The 20,064-nt window shown below is 39.0% G+C and overlaps 1 protein-coding gene across 4 annotated transcripts in view; it reads left to right on the forward strand.

The window, feature by feature from the left end:
- Nucleotides 1-20,064, forward strand: part of TMEM135 (transmembrane protein 135) — a 385,311-nt gene that overhangs the window by 357,414 nt on the left and 7,833 nt on the right. For all 4 annotated transcript variants that reach the window (XM_084617016.1, XM_084617014.1, XM_084617013.1 and 1 more), the window contains 6 exons: nt 3,561-3,602; nt 4,376-4,522; nt 7,706-7,775; nt 13,438-13,605; nt 16,120-16,183; nt 18,321-18,397. In XM_084617016.1, the coding sequence (XP_084473142.1) occupies nt 3,561-3,602; nt 4,376-4,522; nt 7,706-7,775; nt 13,438-13,605; nt 16,120-16,183; nt 18,321-18,397 (568 nt within the window). The remainder of the gene's footprint in view (nt 1-3,560; nt 3,603-4,375; nt 4,523-7,705; nt 7,776-13,437; nt 13,606-16,119; nt 16,184-18,320; nt 18,398-20,064) is intronic.

Genomic DNA, 20,064 nt, shown 5'->3' on the forward strand with positions numbered 1-20,064 from the left:
CACACTGGTTAGAGATTAAGCGTGCCTCTCTCAACAAAATTAGAGTTGGTTTAAGACCTGACTGTTAAAGTCTGGCTGAATTTTGCTTCCACACAGGAGAGCTGTTCTAGATTGTGGCAAGAGTAGCTTTCTTTAGGGGAAAATGTGTGCATGTGGCCTCAAGTAATATTTTTCTTCATCTGATATTTTGGATAACATGGGCCAGATTCTCTCCTGTGCCAAGATCTGTTGGGCACAAGAAGTTCGAGGACCCCTGGACTGTTTATAGAGTTGTAACACTTGCCCAACTGTAGCCCTGATGTAAGTTAGAGTATCCTAGAGCTCTGCTCCATTCCCTCTCTCTTCTGTCCTAACCCATACTAGAAAGAGACAGTTGGCAGAGGAGCTGGCTCATCTGGCTTTGTATCAGTGGAGAATTCCCCTCTGGAGGGAAAATTCTCAACTGGCCAGCTGCAGCCAGAGTATGTGCCCTTCATGCTGCTCAGGATGCCCAAAAGATACCAAATTGCAGGGGTTGAGAATCTGGCCCAGTGACTTTCAGAGTTGTGAGAAACGATGTCATGTGCTGATTGTATTACTGTTAAAGTTTACAACATTGAAATGATTAATAGATTCCGAGGTCAGAAGGGAACATTGTGATCATCTAGTCCGATCTCTTGTATAACACGAGTCATAGAACTTTACCAAGATAATTCCTAGAACATATCTTTTAGAAAAATACCCTGATTTAAAAATTGTCGGTGTTGGAGAATCCACCACAACCTTTGGTAAATTGTTCCAATGGCAATTACTCTCTCTGTTAAAAATTTATGTCTAATTTCCAATCAGAATTAGTCTAGCTTCAACTCCCAACCATTGGATCATGTTATACCTTTCACTACTAGATTGAAGAGCCCATTGTCAAATATTTGTTCCCCATCTAGGTACTTATACACTGTAATCAAGTCACCCCTTAACCTTCACTTTGTTAAACTAAATAAACCTGAGCTGTAAATAGAACTCCAAATAGAATGATATTTGTAATATTGCTTATATGCTTAGCCAGTGGTTCTCAACCAGGAGTCCGGGGCCCCCTGGGGGGCCGCAAACAAGTTTCAGGGGGTCCGCCAAGCAGGGCCAGTGTTAGACTCTCTGGGGCCCAGGGCAGAAAGCTGAAGTCCCACCACATGGGGCTGAAGCCCAGGGCCCTAAACCCTTCCACCTGGGACTGAAGTCGAAGCCTGAGCAACTTAGCTTCCTGGGGGCCCCTGGGGCCCCAGGCAGTTGCACTGCTTGCTATCCCCTAATGCCAGTCATTGCTTTTGTTTGCAGAAAACCAGTTGTTGTGTCTCAGGTGGGCCATAGATCTTTTTATAGCATGTTGGGGAGCCTCAGAAAGTAAAAGGTTGAGAGCCCCTGCGTTAAGCCATATATGTAACTGGCTGGTGCATTTTGTTTGGAAGGTTTCACCATTAATACAATTGTAAATAATAATGATACCATAACTCTGATAATGACTCTCACACAAACTAATAACTAGGTGGGGATTAATTATCATAGATGGCTAATGGGGATAGGCATTATGAAAGGTTGTACAGAAATGTTCTTAATGTTTCCTAGGGTAATGGATACCTTTTACATGTTTTGCATTTGAGTAACTTAGATGTCTGGTAGTGTTTTAAGATCAGTGCCTCATTTATTAATTGTCTTCTTTGATGCAAATTTAAAAGAAAATTACTAGTGAAACAATGTTGGTCAAGAATTCTGTCAGATCTGTCCCCGCTTGAATAACAGTTGATTAGGGACATCTACTGGTGTAATGATGTAATAATTGTTGCAGCATTTGCAAACTGAAGCTGCAAGATTGAGGCAAAATGACTTTTCAGGGTTGCATTATAATTACTTCTTTGTTTGTATAAAACTCTCCAAATGACTATTTGTGTATTTAAACTTAAATTGCACATTTTATTTGTTTGTATTCTGAGCAAAGAAGACTGTCATGAGTAACAATAAAATTAGAAACTAAGGCCCCAATTTTAGTTGATAGCCTACAAGCAGACTGTATGAAGCCCTCTGAAGTCAGTGGGGCTTCACACAGTCACCCACACGCCATCAATTGCAGGATCAGGGCCTGATAAAGACAGCACGGGGAGCCTTTTCCTCCTCATTAGCACATCCAAGAGCAGAAGGGCAACTGAATGATGGTCTGTGCGGGGTTGTATAACCTGTATCCAGTGATACATAGTCCCAGGCAAGCCTGGTCAGTAATCCAAGCCACTTTCCCATTCCATTCCCCCACTTTCCCATACACATACTGCTATCAGCAGCAGGCACTAAATGCTCTACACGTGCTCCTTTCTTGGAATAGCAGTTACATGTCCTAGGGATGGTGGTGCCCCAAGCTTTCCTGAGGCATCTTGGCCTGTGTGGGCAGCATGGCACAAGGACCTTCTGCTCAACCATTGCTATTCTCCCAGCCTTGGCAACTGGCTATCTTAATGGCAGGATTTTATCTCTGTTAGCATACAATGTATTCTTTAACTAATGGAATAAAATAGCAGCTTTTTTATGTGTCATATATCCTGACTGTAGTGCACTTTCATCATGATCCATTCCCCTCTGATTTATAGCCCTCTAAAAAGAAAAAAAAATACAAATGTCTAGAGTAAAAAGTGCTGCTCTTTGCTTCTCTAGCAGCAGGACACTGATACGCTGATAGTCATCCAGGAAGAATCCGTAGCAGCTGCAGGCTCCAATTGCAGTCAACACACCCACTTCAGAAAACATCAAACTCCTGAAACTCCAGTTGCCAATTAAAACGTCAAAGTATTAGAGGAAAGCTTACATATTATACCGCAATCAGCATTAGCATTTACAAATCTAGGGCCCTTTCTTGCTACCCTTATTCAGAAAAGTAGTCCCATACACTCATGCAGAAGGGCTGCAGAACCAGAGCAACTGCCATACAATTGACATGCTGTGACTTTTACAGTGGAAGTTTTTTCCAGAATAAGGAGTGCAGGATTCAGCTCCCATATGAAGGAAGACACTAGCTCTCAAACTCCAAGTGTGTTTTAAAAAAAAAAGTGTGCAGAACACTTCTCATCCCTTTCAGTAGGTTTATGTTTTGTCAAGCACATTGTGACAGTTTTTTGTAAAACTAACAAATCCATGGCCACGTAAGAATTCACGTTGTTACTTCTGTAGACCATGGCCAATATTTGTCTCATGGTCACAGCAGGGGTAGAACTTAGATCTTCCTTCTTTAAAGATCTGCATATCCCTATCAGTTTTGATCAAAAAGTTTTGACACAGGAGGTTCTGGGTGTTCTCTGTTCACAGTCTCCCAGGAAATTCCAGGAGGCCATGGTGTACTTCATGCTGAAAACTGTGTTATCCCCGTTGGCTATAAATTAGTTGCATACTTATTTTCCTTTATTGGATTTATTAATGATCAAATCGTTATCCTCAAATTTTTGTTGTTCTTAGGCAGCTTTACATCAATATTTCATCTCTGAGATTTTATTTTCGTTGTATGCAGTTTGTCACACAAAACCAAAAGTCTAATTTTTGTGTTTCAGGTGCAAAGATGGTTTGAAAGGATTTACATTCTCTGCGCTTAAGTAAGTATCTAAAAAAACAAACCCAGTAGTTTTAGCTCAAAGTGACCGTTTTGGGGAAACGTGTATACTGGAAGCTGCTTTATAGGACACCAGAATCTCCTTAACAAAAACCGTACTGGTATAAACCTTTCCTGTATTTTGAGACATATTGTATATTTCAAAGAGGCCATAATATAGAATTGGCAGGAAAGGAGAGTTTTCAAATGTGTGACTGTTTTACAAAAGGGGATTTACAATAAATGAATACAGTGCTAATGCATGGGGCTAGGTGATGTATGTGTGAGAAGGAGCGTTAAACATTTCCTCTTCCAGAGACAGGAATCCTAAATCCCAGCATTCTACTGGGAATAAGCAGAAATCGGTTGCTACTGTGTTTTGTCCTGGGTCCTGTATGTTTGTTAATGGTGGTTTATATTTACAAAGTACTCTGGGAATACAGGAGTGGCTCCATTTTACAGACACCATAGGAGGCATGTAGACAGTGCATGATTAAGTCTTGTGTCTGTCATATTAGAAACTTGGGTTTTATTCCTAGCTCTGCCAGACATTTCCTTGTACAACTTCTCTGATCCTGTGTTGCTTTTGGTAATATGGGGATAATGACACTTGCCTGCCTCCTAAAGTTGGGATCTCAGGCCGTGCTCAAAAGAAGAGTTGTAAGGTGCGGAAAATTATTAATACTACTCTGTGGAATCCATTTTTAAAGACTTCGTTTTTTTATTTGCTTTTTAAGTAACAAATATAATTGCCTTGTGTTTTCCTTTTCCTTCCAGATTCATTGTAGGTAAAGAAGAAATTCCCACACATTCATTTTCACCAGAAGTAGCATTTTCAAAAATAGACAGAAAAATAAAGCACCGGGAAGAAGTATCGCGGCGAATGAACATAATAGCTCTAACAAAGAAACTTGTGGACAAAGTGTGAGTTCAAAAAAACAAAAAAAACCAAACCCAAACCCTAATTGATTCTTTTTTATTTTACTCACTTTCACACGTGCTCATTCCATTTTATATAACAACAGTGTTTCATGCTATTTTGATTTGTATTTCTTTTATTGATTAACAACAATAACAAAACGGTGAGCTATTATTAAAAACAAAGTAAAACAAAGATAAACCTATTTATTAGCATTAGCTCATATTACTTAAGATATACAATTCACTAACTAGGTAACAGCCTTCATCTACCCCCCACTTTGGCAGGAAAGTTCTAGGTCAGCTTCTAGTCTGACCTCTCATCTGCAGCAAAAATCATTGGGAGAGCCTTAAACCCCTTGTTTTCTCCCATAGACACAGGTTTTGAAGTGGGACAGCAAGCCTCCATCACCTACCTGTCCCTTCTTCATTTGGTAATACGGTTGACCTTCTGTGTCCCAAATCCAGCATTACTGCAGTATAAGTCTACAGGTGAAGCACTAGCTAAATCTCGATTGTAATACTTCTGGTGATGGTAAATCAAGCATAGCAGAAGCCTCCTTCCTACACAAATAAGAGTAGGGTTGAGCACTCTCAGCTCCTATTTACTTCTATGGGAGAGGTGTTCAGCCCCCTTTTTAGGACTAGGTCCTTATTACAGTATGTTCCTGACAGTCAGTAACAAAAAAGATGTTCTAAGTATTCCATGTTGTGAAAGGGGTGGTGAAGAGTGCTTATTTCAGAGTGAAAGCCCTTCAAATAGAAAGAAACACTTACCTCCAGCATTGAGCTAAGGGATAGCTAGAAGGCCAATCCCTTTCTTGTTCCTCATACCTATTTTGTTTTAAATACCCTTGACATGAACTAATTGAAAATAGTGAGGCATGATCAGTGCCCCTCTAGCCAAAATGTATTTGTTCAACGTTAGAAGGCTAAACGATTAACAAATGAGGAGTATACTTCCTTTGGGATTTCCAAACTTCCTCTTCCCCTACATTCAAAAACCATTGCATTTTTAATCCTAATACTTTCTCAAGTTTCTCTTCCATATGTTTCCTTTCAGATATAATTGATTCTAAATGTCTGTAACCTGATCACGTTCTCGTTACAATTTTTGCTACATAAACTAATCTTGTGAATGATTTATGGCCAATATACTTTACAATACATGATTCAAAGCTTCCAGGATATTTGACACAGTATATAAATTATGTGATTTATTTTCTTTTAAACCACAAATAATTGACTACAAGAAAATATCATTTTTAGAGCTAGTATGAAATGACTTTCCTCAAATAAATTTGTTAGTCTCTAAGGTGCCACAAGTACTCCTTTTCTTTTTGCGAATACAGACTAACACGGCTGCTACTCTGAAACCTTTAATTCTGTGTCATACAAGTCTAATTACTGTAAAATCCACACATCCCATCCTCCCTAAAACCATCTCCTCTTTATGCTTTGAGCCAAACCCTAATCCCAAGTAAGGGCCACAGAAAATCTATACCACAGTGAAACTGACAGAACTACACTGCACTGGAATGGTCATGGTTGAGAGAGGCCTCTGCAGTTCCCTCCAGTAGGCCCACAAGGTGGTACAGGGAGGGATTGCAGTATAGCCAGTGGATCCCTGGCCAAAACAGCAACATCAGTCTAATATGGGTGGGTGTGGGAGAGAGTGTCAGTGATCATAGGCTGCAGAATGGCCCAGCTACAGCTCTATGGTCTTGGAGGGATGATTCACAATTCCTTCCCATAGGCCACAGTAGAGAATTCATAGGCATAGGCCGTTTACCCAAGCTTAGCATGGAAAAGAGGATTGGGTCAAAATACATGTACATGTACTTCTGAAATACTAATAAAGTACTGTTTTATTTGTACAGTACTTTGATGACTTCATAAAAGTACACAGTGCCTTACAATTGAATCATAGCAATGTAGGGTTGGACAGGACTTCAAGAGGTTATCTAATTCAGCCTCCTGTGCAGAGGCAGGTAAAGAAGGCAGGTAAACCTCGACCATCCCTGACAGTGTTGTCCAACCTGTTCTTAACATCCAGTGATGGGGATTCCACAACCTCCCCTGGAATCCTCTTCCAGTGCTTAACTTCCGATATAGTTAGGATATTTTCCCTAATATCTAACCTAAACCTCCCTTGCTACAGATTAAGCCCATTACTTCTTGTGTTGCCTTCAGTGGACGTGAAGAACAATTGATTCCTATTCTCTTTATAACAGCCCTTAACATATGTGAAGACTGTTATCAGGTACCCCCTCCGTTTTCTTTTCTCAAGACTAAAGATACCCAGTTTTTTAATCTTTCCTCATAGGTCAGGTTTTCTAAACCTTTTATCATTTTTTTTGCTCTTCTCTGGACTCTCTCCAATTTGACCACATCATCTTTCCCAAAGTGTTGTGCTTAGAACTGAACACAATACTCCAGCTGAGGCCTTATAAGTGCCGGGAAAAGTGGGACAATTTACCCCCTGTGTCTTACATACAGTAGTCCTGTTAATACACTCCACATTGATATTAGTCCTTTTTATAACTGCGTCAGATTGTAGATTCATATTCAGTTTGTGATACACTGTAACCCCCAGATCCTTTTCAGCATTACTATTATCTAGTCAGTTATTCACCAATTTTTAGTTGTGTGTTTGATTTTTTCCTTCCTAAGTGTAGTACTTTGTACTTGTCTTGTTTGAATTTCATCTTGTTGATTTCAGACCAATTTTCCAATTTGTCAAGTTGTTTTGAATTCCAGTCCTGTCCTCCAAAGTGCTTACAACCTCTTCCAGCTTGGCGTCATCTTCAAATGTATAGCATACTCTTCTCTCCATTATCCAAATCATTAATGAAAATATTAACTAGTACCAGACCCTGACTGACCCCTGTGAGACCCCATTGGATAGGCCCTCCCAGTTTGACAGCAAACTATTGAGTACTCTAGGAGTACAAGCTTTTAACATGTTGTGCACCCCCTGATAGTAATTTAGTCTAGACCGCATTTCCCTAGTTTGCTTACGAGAACGTCATGTAGGACTGTGTCAAAACGTGACATGCAAAATAAATAATGGGGAAATAGCAAGAGACTATTGTATACATTTTTAGCAAGAGAAAGTTTATAAAATCTCCAGTAGATTACAGTAAAACCAACTTCTGGTTAATATGGATTTCATTGTTTCTTTTGCAGATGCAAACATGGTCCAAGACATAGATGCTGTAAACATTATGAAGATAATTGCATCTCATATTGCATTAAAGTAAGTAGGAATCTGACATTTTTTGTAAACACTCACAGAGACTGGTGAAAACGTATAAAGTTTAGTACAGAAAAAGAATATGTAAGTTACAATGGGCAAATGCAGATTCCATATGTCTTAGCCTCTGAAGTCTGTTGTTGGTCATGCTTTTTCATAATAAAAAGAGTCAGTTATAAGTTTGTGAAAATCATCTTCTGCACAAGAATCTTTCTTTCTTTCAACTACACTACTATGGTAGATCAATACAATAATCTGAGAACCTAAAGTGAGTGGAAAAAAATGGATCAGCAAAAAATAAACTTGCTTAATTACATGAGGCTCTTCGTAACTGATCCCACTTGCAGCTACATCCTAAATAAAGCACCTGGAATGTGCTGTGCTGGGCAGACAGATCAGCAGTGGCACACATACAGCTGTGCATGTCTGGCACACTGTAGTTTGATTTTGGACTCGCTAGTCTATTAATTTATTTTAAGGGGTAATGGGAGATTGTCCACAGTTGCTGCAGACAGAGAGAGCTGTCTATGTCCAGTGGCATGAATTAGCCTCCTCCATAATATGGCCATGTTTATGGGCATTTTTTCAGAGGAGTACTGTGTGGAGAAGATTGGCACAGGTGGGACAACCTGCTACATGGTCCTAGTTTTGGGTGAAACTTCAGCAGAACTTGATCTTTTAATAATCTACTTTTTTGATTTATGGAGAAGCAAAAATTGATAGCTAGGCAGTTTAGCTTTTACGGATGCTTCTGCTATATTTTATCTTTAAAATGCTTTTTTTCCCCCATTAAAAATAGTGCATTTTTTTAGAATTTATCTCTCTTGGTTTTTTTATGGCAAGGCTCGCTACATTAAGATAAAGCTTTAGAGGAGGTATAGTACAATAGTTATTTTCTTATATTTACACAGTTCAGTATCTTGTTCAATATTATTTTGTTACTTTTTCTTTGAACTATGCAATATTTCAGCAAACTTAGTGACAGTGTTAGCCTCTGATTCAACAAAGTATTTAAGTATGTGCTGAAGTTCCATTGAAGTCTGTGGGACGTGAAGTATTTTGCTGAATAGATCTGGGAATGTGTAATAAAATATTTACAAAATATTCAGAATAATTGTAACAATTTTTTTTTACTAAAGATAAAGTGACTAAACATAAAAACAACACAACTAGAATAACTAACAGAAAATACCTCTCCCCTCCTTGATGAGATGAGATGAGAAAAGAGAGAACCATTCAGCACCTATTTTTTTTATTATTTTCACCAGAATTTTCAAAATTGGGTGCCTAATGTATAGATTCTATAAAATTCCATGTCTTCAGTTGGACTTAACATAGTAGTAATGTTAGCATGTGCATAAGTGTTCGTATGATCAGGGCCTAAGTTAAGACAACATGTGGTTAGCTGTTGCACAGCTTTATAGTTAAATGTAAATGTATACATCTAGGAACAAAGGATGTAGGGCCACACTTACAGGATGTAGGAAGCAGTGACTCAGAAAAAGATTTGGGAGTCAGGGTGGATAATCAGCTGAACATGAGCTCCCAGTGTAACACTGTGGCCAAAAGGGCCAATGTGATCTTTGGATGCATAAACAGGGGAATCTTGAGTAGAAGTAGAGAGGTTATTTTACCTCTGTATTTGGACCTCATGTGACTGCTGCTGGAATACCACGTCCAATTCTGGCGTCAACAATTCAAGAAGGATGTTGATAAATTATAGAGGATTCAGAGAAGACCCATAAGAATGATTAAAGGATTAGATAACCTGCCTTACAATGATAGACTCAAGGAGCTCAATTTATTTACCTTAACAAACATAAGAATGGCATACTTGGTCAAACCAATGGTCCATTTAGTCCACTGTTCTGCTTCCAACAGTGGCCCATGTCAGATGCTTCAGAGGCAGTGAACAGAACAGGACGATTTATCAAGAGATCCATCCCTTGTCATCCAGTTCTAGCTTCTAACAGTCAGAGGTTGAGGGATACCCAGAGCATGGGATTGCATCCCTAACCATCTTGGCTATTAGCTAGTGATGGACCTAGTCTCCGTGAATTTATCTGATTCTTCTTTGAATCCAGTTATACTTTTGGCCTTCACAACATTCCCTGGTAACGATTTCCACAGGTTGACTGTGCGTTGTGTGAAGTACTTCCTTATGTTTGTTTTTAATCTGCTGCCTCTTAATTTCATCAGATGACCTCTGGTTCTTGTGTTATGTGAAGGGGTAAATAACACTTCCCTAGTCACTTTCTCACACAATTCATTATTGTATAGACCTTTATCAGATCCCCCCTTAGTTATCTCTTTTCCAAGATGAACAGTCCCAGTCTTTTCAATCTCTCCTCATGGAAGCTGTTCCATACCTCTAGTCATTTTTGTTGCCCTTCTCTCTACCCTTTCCAATTCTGATACATCTTTTTTGAAGTGGTGCAACCAGAACTACACAGAGTATTCAAGATGTGGGTGTACCATGGATTTATACAGTGGCATTATGACATTTTCTGTCTTCTTATCTGTTCCTTTCCTAATGGTTCCTAACATTCTTTTAGTTTGAGCAGATATTTTCTGAGAACTATCCGTGATAATGCCAAGTTTTTCCTCCGTATTATATTTTCCCTTACCATTGCTTGTCTTCCTATTATCATAGTTATGCATACATTTCTATCACATTCTCTTTTCTCTTTCCTTCTCCATATTTAGACACATATTAGCCAGCTAGTATAACCTGCAGTAGCCTATTATCTTTGATAGCAGGCTAGTGGATCACCTCATTTTCATAAACTTCACTTAGAATTTGAAATAATCTGGGTGTCTTGGCTGTGTAGAGTTCTGTGAAGGGTTATCTAGTCCAACAAAGGCATTTGAAGAGCCTTCCCTTTCTCCTTTGATCCACTTGATTCCAGCAGCTAATTTAAAGGAAGATATATGTTAGCCAACAGTGCGTACCTAAAATGATGAACTTCAGTTTCTCTGTGCCAGTGTTGATGATAACAGCAGATGAACAATACAGTTTACCTGGTAATTGTGGTGACTAGAAGAAAATTAGGAGAATACTCCAGTAGTTACAATCTGTTTAATTATTTTATTTTATTTTATTTTTATTATTCTTTCAAGAGATGTGGGATACTATACCAAACAGTTCAATTTGTAAATGATTCTACATTTAATTTGAAAGCAAATTTATTAAAAAATTGATAGATTTAATACTATTTGGAAACATTGCTACAATTTATCTGACTTCTGGTATATTACTGAACTCTGTTTTGAATATATACATTTGGGGAATTGAGTTTTAATACTATCAAGATATTTTTAAAGAATCTTTTTAAAAAAATTGAATTCCTCAGATGATTTTTGCAGATGTGTAATTTAATTGCACTGCTATTTCTGGCTCTTCGTATCCAAATCATAAAATTTCTGCAACACAGATTGTTCCTAAGGAAAGGTTTAATATAGAGATTTCAGTGTATATTAATTTCCGTCTTTTGTGTATTTTTTATATTTTTCTTTTCCCCCATTCATTTGCCTGTGATCTGATATCTTTCTATGGAGAATAAAAGTGATAATTGATGATCTTATAATTTACAAAACTGAATTTTTTGTGTGACTACAGGTAATGCAAATCAGCTGTAAAGTGCTTGTTATATTGTCTCCTTATTGCTCACTGAACTAATGATAAAGATTCAGTATTTATATGTCTTGCTACTGTTCGCTGCACACGAGAGCTAAGGCCCTAATCCTGCAGACCCACACATTTCAATGGGACTTGTTCATGAGTTACTCATGTGCTAGACAGTTTGCAGATTGGAACAGCATAATACAATGTCGTGTTCTAGTCCATCAGAACTAAAATACCTTTTTCTTTTGGTGGGTGAAAAGTGAGGGCTCTGAGTTTTTTGTTTATAAAAATGTTTTTTGTCCTATGTTTGTGACTATTGTAAAACTTCCCATAATTTTACATAATCTAAATTCATCTTAAATTTGACATTTTAATTACACAAAAGTCAGAAAATTCAGAATTAAGATTCACGGAGTAAATTTAATTCTGCCTTGCTCATAAACTTTGAAATAGAGGTTTTCATTATATGATCACACCTCACTGTGATATAAACTATTTAGAAAATATGAGATAAAAGTTCCCCAGAGGATATCATTTACTTAGCTTTTAAAGCCACATGCGATGGAGACATAGGAGCTATTTCATACATCTGGCTACTGCCTTTTCACTAGCACCATTGTAAAAGACACAATACACTTATTCCGGAATGCACTAATACTGTCCATCCACTTCCAGACATTGTTATTTAACTGTTGTACCCCACTTACTTTGTTTCATAAACAGTTTCATAAGTAAAAAGTTATGGAATATTATTGTTGCAAGAAATGGGTGTTGCTGATGATGTTTAACCAGAATAAAGTTTTGGGACTCTTTATGAGGGATTAAAATGTTCTGTATGATGCACAGATTTTTAATTTCTGAATTGGACAGATTGCTAATTTCAATCCTCTGCCCACTGGTTTTATAAACAAATAACAGAAACCTTGAACATTTGGAACATCCCACTCAGAGGCCTGCTTAATTCAGTAAGAATGTACTACCAGTGCTCAGCACACGATGTTCAGATACTTTCAAATGAAATGTTTCCAACCAAGAAAGCATTTTCTGCTATGTGGAGAGAGAGTGATAAATACCTAGATTTATGCTTTAAAACCAACTGTTCTTAAATTATCAAACCGTTAAAAGAAGAAGAAAAAAGAAGCCTCTAAATAATTTTCTTAAAGGCTGAAGCTTTTTTTCCCTCACACTTGGATGATTTTTTTTAAATGAGTGGACAGATTTTCTTCAGACTTTTCAGAGATGGTTACCTGCGGGCTAAGAATAAGCATAAGAAACTGTTGAGAAAATTACAAGAAACAGAAAAAGAAAAGAATTTAGAACGAAAGAACCAACCCAATCTCAGTTATGGCACTTTACAAAACAAACTCTGAGACATATCAGCCTTTCAGGGTGGAGCAGTAGGAAGAATTCCATATGAGCCTGTGTTTGTCTTTTTTAATAGTTCTGCACATGATCTCTTCTGGGTTTGCACTTTCTTCATAGCAGACTTTGCAAAGCCTCCAGGTCGGTTGTTTGTTGAGAGAACATGCCAAGGAGTCACTGTCACTGTCTAATTCACACATTTTCTGAAAGGACTTTGTTTTGTTATGGGCTTTTCCCCTCCCTCAGCACTTCTTCCAGATGTTTGAGTATGTGGCTTATTTTCTTTACCACATTGTTTGCCTTTCCATACCCAACTGTGGTTGAAGGTGGGGAGAGAATAATTTGGAAATTAAGCCATCAGGACTGTTTCAAGGAACAGAATTTTGGAGATTCTGAGAGATAGTGTGTGTCCTTTGAGACCTTTTAAGTATCCATTTAAGTTAAAAGAAAGACAGTCAATCTAGGCGGTCTAGGATTCTATTTCCTTAGTTATTTTGCAGGGAAGTTAGTTCAAAAAGCTAGTTTCAAGTTCCAAGAAGGGAGGGTACATTTCAGATAATGTCAACAAAGTGGGCTTTTAAAATGCTGCATTTCAAAAATAAGCTACGAGTACACTCGTGTAGGTCATGTTTTTTGCCAATTTTTTTTAAAGTTGCTGTTTCTTAACTTTTCCTCCAGGGCTTCATTAGAATGTTTAGTGTTGGTTACCTGATCCAGTGTTGCCTTCGAATCCCATCAGCGTTCAGGCATCTATTTACAAAACCTTCCCGGCTGCTTTCTCTATTCTATAACAAAGAAAACTTCCAGCTTGGAGCCTTTCTGGGATCTTTTGTCAGTATATACAAAGTAAGTGCAAAAACATTGAAAACTTAGTATCATTTATTTATGTTGATTTCGAAAATAACAAAAAGCCCCCCCGTCTTTACTTAAACATTCTGACATTGTACAGACCCTCAGCCCATAACAAAGTCTAGCTGTAATCAAATCATAAATGTCAAGCCAATGCCCAGGCTCAGGATCTGCTCTTCCATTCTCCCCACGAGTGCTCAAAAAAACCGATGAGATTTGCAGTATGTCCTGAAAGTGAGTGGATTTGAGCAATTTCAGACCTAGAGGGGAGTGAATTCTAAAGTGAAACGGATGGTGTCAGCAGCCCTTTCTGTTATATGGAGGAGACTCTAGCTCAGCCACCTCTATTATCTGCAGGAGAGACAGTATTGCCCATGAAAAGAGGCTCTTTTTCAAGTAGGCATCTCCCAGGCCACTTAGGGTTTTTTAGCTCATAAGCAACATCTTCAGTTCTACCTTAGAATCATAGAAGTGTAGGACTGAAAGGAACCTCAGTAGGTCATCTAGTCCAATCCCCTGCACTCAAAGCAGGACTAAGTAGACCAGTCCTGACAGGTGTTTGGAGGTTTTAAGAACAGGTTAGACAATGATGGAGATTCCACAACCACCCTAGGTAGTTTTTGGAATGTTCCCTACGCTGACAGGTTGTTTTTCCTAATGTCTAACCTAAACTGCCCTTGCTGCAATGTAAGCCCATTGCTTCATATCCTATCCTCAGCACTTAAAGTGAACAACTTTTCACCCTCCTCCTTGTACAACCTTGAAGCTACCAGCAAAAAATTGTAGGATAAAGTGTCTTGTGCTACTCCTATGACACTCCACTCACCAGTTGGGAAGCCACCTTCTACTCCAGTTCCAGATTTTAAACTGATGTAGACTGGATTGTCAGCTGATGTAGATTACTGCAGCTCCCTTGAAATCAACTGAATTATATTGATTTACAGCAGCTGAGAATCTGGCCCAACCTATAGCCACACGCAGAGCATGCTGCAATACTCAAATGTTGATGTAACCATAGCAATTTCATATCCTTAACCAAATTAACAATATTTCTATTGCGTATTCAGACATAAATATGTGAGTATTCAAAAGCTAAAAACTACTGTCTTACTTTTGTAATCAACTGTTACAGGCTGCAAAGCAAGAAAACAGAATTTCACTTTTAATTTAAAGTGGCTAGAATTAGACACAAGTAATTGTTAATTACCGGGATTAAAAATTTTGGTAGAACTGCACAAATGAGCTGTTGAGAGTTTACAAAAATGACAGCTACTCAAATCTTTTACTGGAGTTTATAAAGGGTGAAATATTCTGCCTGATGTTTTTAATGTTGAAGGGTGACTACATGTTGAATGTGTGTTACATTGTTTTTTATTTCTGCTTTGAGATATGTCACAGAGAACCACATCTATACCTCACCTACTAAGCATAGTGTAACGTAAGCAGATCTTGTGTAGTACCTTCTAACCACTCACTTATTGCAAGCCAAAAAAATGGAATACAAGATGCAGTGAGGACACATCATGGACCACTTCAAAAATCTTGATATCTTCAGATGCTTTTTAGAAGATATACTTTTGTCAAACACAAGTTATGCTTCAGTCAAAGACAAATTTTGGGGATCAATACAAGGGTAACTAGGTGAAAGTTAATGACCTGTGCTGTACAGGAGGTAAGGCTAGATTAGATTATCTATGCTAACGGTTCCTTCTGGCCTTAATCTCTACAGGTCTATGAATTGCTCATAATAACAACAGGTTACTCGGAATTCCACTAGGACAATGAGATCTGAGGACAAGCTCTGTGTATCTTGAAAGCTTGTTCATTCCACCAACAGAAGTTGGTCCAATCAAAGATTACCTCACCCACCTTGTCTCTTGTGTCATGGAACCAACATGGCAACAACAACACCACAATTCCATTGGGACTTTTAGCTATTTGCAAAACTTTAAAGTTGCTCTTTAGGTTACTGGGAGCCCTGATTTATCAAAACATCGTGAGCCTGTTGGGTGGACACATGAGGAACTGGGGGGTGTTCTGGCCCTAGTGGAGGTCAACCAAAGTCACCCTCCTCTACCCCTCCCACCCTCTTTGGCTACTCTTGTTCCTCACAGCTGAACAGGGGAGTGGAGAGATTGATCAGCAAATTAAGCTGCTCCAAATATATGGACAGTGATCAGACAGCAGGTGGATTTTCCCCTATCCCTTCAGAGTAAGTTTAAGGTTAGTTTGATTGATCACACAGTATATGCTCCCGAATGTTGAGAAAATTTAGTTTGCTCCTAATCTAAAATACATAAAGTGCACCCAGGAACCCCAGTGATGGGTGCCTTATGAATGCTTATAGTAGCAGTCGGGACAATTGTTAATGAGGTGATTGTTGATCCTTCATGAATACCTTATATATATGTTTATACATTATTATTGGATTATACTGTAATGTAACCCCAAACTAATAACATTTTAAATAAAACACTAACCAAGGCTATTGTATTTCCCCCACAAATGCAGGGTACTAGTTGCTTCCTGCGCTGGGTACGAAACCTGGATGATGAACTTCATGCTCTTATAGCAGGTAAGTCCATGAGAAGAAGTGGATAGTGCCCAAGTCAGTAATATTGTCATTAGATTTAAAAGGTTGGATTAAATGCATAAATATAAACAAGCTACTGTTGCTTAGCCAGAAGGAATGGCTGAGTCTCTAGCAGCAGCTCTAAAACACCTAGACTTGCTGGAACCACAGGTTCAAATCCTGATGGGTGGGTGGGTGGGTGTGTGTGTGTTTGTGAAACAGACTTTCTTCCTTCTAAAGGACATAACCTGAATCCCAATCCTAATGAATGAAGCCTTAAAATCCCAAGAATCTCTGTTCCCTGTGTGGCCATTAAAGATTGCATGACACTTCATAAGAATGGGGGCTTGCCCCCAGTATCTTTAACCAAATTTCCCCCTCCCCTTTGGTTGTACAATGTGCTGGGCATAGATTGTCCACAGGAGTGGCCGTAGGCATTTTGAGAGGTGAGGTAGACTAGATTTTGGCACACTTCCCCACCACCACCACCAAGAGGTTGGAAAAAAACAACAAAAAAAGAGCGGGCAGTCAGTCAGTGGAGTGCAAAAAAAGGGGGGGTGGGCTGAGCAGCACGGCATCCCCTGGAAGTTGGCACCCAGGGCAGCAAGCCTGGTTATCTGGATAACTTCTGCCTTCCCCTTCAGGGAGTGTGTAAGTACCACATAGAGTATTTCCACACAGCAAGAAGAGATGTGATTGTAGCATGGATAGGCATACCTAATCTAGCTTTAATGTAGCTAGAACGGGCAACAATGGTAGTTTAGAGAAGGAAGCATGCACTTTAGTGTGGGCGAACAACCCGAGCACGTACCCAAGGTCCCTGCAGGGTTTGTACGGTAGCAGCTAGCCCATGCTGAATCCTGTGCCACCGCGTCAGTACTAATGTTGTTATCCATGCTAGGCAGATTACAGCTAGCATGATATACCTGCCCATGCTACAAGCACATCTTTGCTTGCAGTGTAAACCTACCCATAGAGAGCAAAATCCTGCCATTACACTTTAGGAGCTGCATTGCAGGAGGAAAAGGAGGTCTTCAAGCCATCTTGATAGCATACGTAGGACAGCACATAGCTTGCGTGTAACCGCTTTTGTTTGTGCAGTACATTCCATCATCTGTCCAGCAGGCTAACCCTTGGAACCATTGTGTGCTGATGGCCACATTAACCAGTTCCCCAGCGTAGCACTCGAGACCAGTATCCTATCTTACTCCGACACTTCAACTTAGACTTCATGTGCATGCTCTTCTCCCCACAGCGTATGCACACAACAGAGAACACCATTTACCCCATCATTTATAAAGCACCTTAGGATACTTAGGATGAAAAGCACCATATACTGTGAAATATTACTGGAGAGCATTTGGAAGTCTGTCCCGAGTTCCTATTCCGGAATTTCTAAGTGCTTTGAGAACAGGAAAGTAAATGTGAAGCTTGTGTTGAAATGAAAAGCAGCGTTTAGGTGGTTTAATGTAAATGCAATACTTTTGTTCTGAAGTTTCCTTTTATAAATTATACTTGCATTGTTTGTGTTTAGCATCAAGGGCAATAAATTGTATTTGGCACAAGAGTAAGGTTGTCTTTTTTTATTTTGATCTTTCCCAATGTCTAATAGAACTTGCTCTGTATACATTAGCATGTTCATTTAAAAAGAGGGACAGAACCTGGCCCTTCCGCTGGAGCCAAAGAACATCCCTGGGCAGTAGAACTGATGCAGTTCCACTGTGCTGTGATGGGGTGGGAAGTGAGTATGTACAAAGTATGCACTGTCTGCGTGGTGCCCAGTGCTGCTCCCTGTGGACCCGCTGTGCAGCAGGGATGTGGGTGTGTAGAGTCAGGTCCAGAGCATCCACTGTTGTATGGATCCTCTGGACCAGTTCGGGGGGGGGGGGGGGGATTTGGGGCCAGGAAGCTGGTTACGGGGCTAAAGATTTGGCTCCCAGTTTCAAAATTACAGGAGTCTGTTCTTTCTAAAAAGCATAAAAGACCCTTTCATATGCACTACAGAAACATCACTGAACATTGGATGTAATAGATGCTAATAGAGAGAGTCACAAGTTTGTGTAATGTCAGAACGGTGTTGAGCGATAGCAAGGAAATAGTTGAGGCTCTTACCAATAATTTTGTTTTCTAACTGTTGCAGGATCCCTGGCAGGAGTTTCTATGATGTTTTACAAAAGCACTACTATCTCCATGTACCTGGCTTCCAAACTAGTGGAGGTAAGTAAGGTACACTGCTAGTTCCAGAGTGTTTCTTTTTAGCTGTTGTAACAGAGCGGAGGAAGAAAACAAATGTTACAAGCGTTGGCCAAAAGTGCAAATGTAATGTGAGATTGTACAACGATGCTCCATTATACCAGACGTGTGCCCAAGTGATGGCTCAGTCCTGTGGTCTCATTTCCTTTATATCCCTCCTTTCCAGAACTAAGTCTAACAGTTTATCCATTTATCTGCACATATTTTCCCCCTCATCTCCCTCTAATTTCCTTTTTGTAGCCCCCTGCTGTGTCACCTTTGCAGAATTTCAAATATAAAAGTTCCAAGAATGTGCATTTTGTCAATTTCCACCAAAACCATAAGTCAAAACTAGTCCTTCCCTTCAGATTTATTGCCAAAACCTACAGCTGACTTCCTGCCTCTGTTCTCTGATTTTGGCATTAGTCTGAATTATGAATTACGGTAACTCAATATAGTTTTGGTTTTAGCATGCAGATGAAATTGCTTTCCTGTTTGCTTTAATTGATCAAATTCTAACCTGGAAAGTGACCACCAGTTACATTGCTTTTTTTTTTTTTTTTTTTGAGGTCTGAAAGTCCATTCTGTTTTCTATGAGCTATTAAAATTATGTTAGCCTGGGAAAAAGTAAAAATGAAGAGTGACTGCCTATGCAAACAACAACTCAGGGATTGTTCATACACCCATATTTATAGTCACAGTTTATGAATATGTGAATTGGGAAAGAAAAGGGGAGATCACTCTTTGGAGTCTTTTTTTAAGTTTCACTGTGATTTTTCTATGAAATCATGAGTTATTCATGGCTCTTCCTCTAGCAGCCGCACTGGGATAAACTGATAGTGTCTGCCCATTATGCCAAGACCCCGAACCATTGCCACTTCCTTCCACTCACCTCCAGGACTCCAATCTCTAATACTGTTAATCCAGCTCCTCTGCTAGCTATGGATTTGTTTTAAAGAAAAGAGAGAGAAAAATGTGAAGAATAAGATGAAATGTGAAACAAAGAGAAACATGTAATGTGGTCCTACATGTTCCTTACAATCCAGAGTCAGATTCTGAAGGTGGTTTACGTAATGATATGTCAACACAACTCAGTCCCATAGGGTTATCCCTGTTGTATTAGTTCTACGTACTTCAGGGCTACATTTATAATAAATAAAATGTTATGCTGTATTGCTGATGGTTTTCTCTGGACTTTACTCTGAGACATTGTGGCTGCAATGAAATAACAAAAATACTGCATGGGTTTATTTCAGTTTTTACTTCTTTTACCATATTATACAAGCCAAGGGTAACTGACCAAAGAGGCGTGTGCTGCTTGGAAGGTCAAGCTGTGTTCAAGAAAATAAACTTTAAATGTTTTCTCAAAAAGAAAGTATGTGATTTGGAGTTGTTTAAGGGTAGCAAAATATCCATTGTATTTGACTACTTACCGCTTTGTTTGGCTTTGTTCTTTTTAAAAAGAAGCATGTATCACAGAGATTACCTCCTGTACTCTCCAAGATCTACAATGCCCCTTTAAAATAAACAAATCCATGCTGTGCAATGTCATATAGACATTTGGGGTACATTTTTTAAATGCACCTAGGTGACTTAGGGACCAGAATCCCATTTTCAAAAGTGCCTTAGGCACTCAGGAACCAGAAGGCTTA

Source organism: Lepidochelys olivacea, assembly GCF_965140295.1.
Source record: "Lepidochelys olivacea isolate rLepOli2 genome assembly, chromosome: 1".
Lineage (NCBI taxonomy): Eukaryota > Metazoa > Chordata > Testudines > Cheloniidae > Lepidochelys > Lepidochelys olivacea.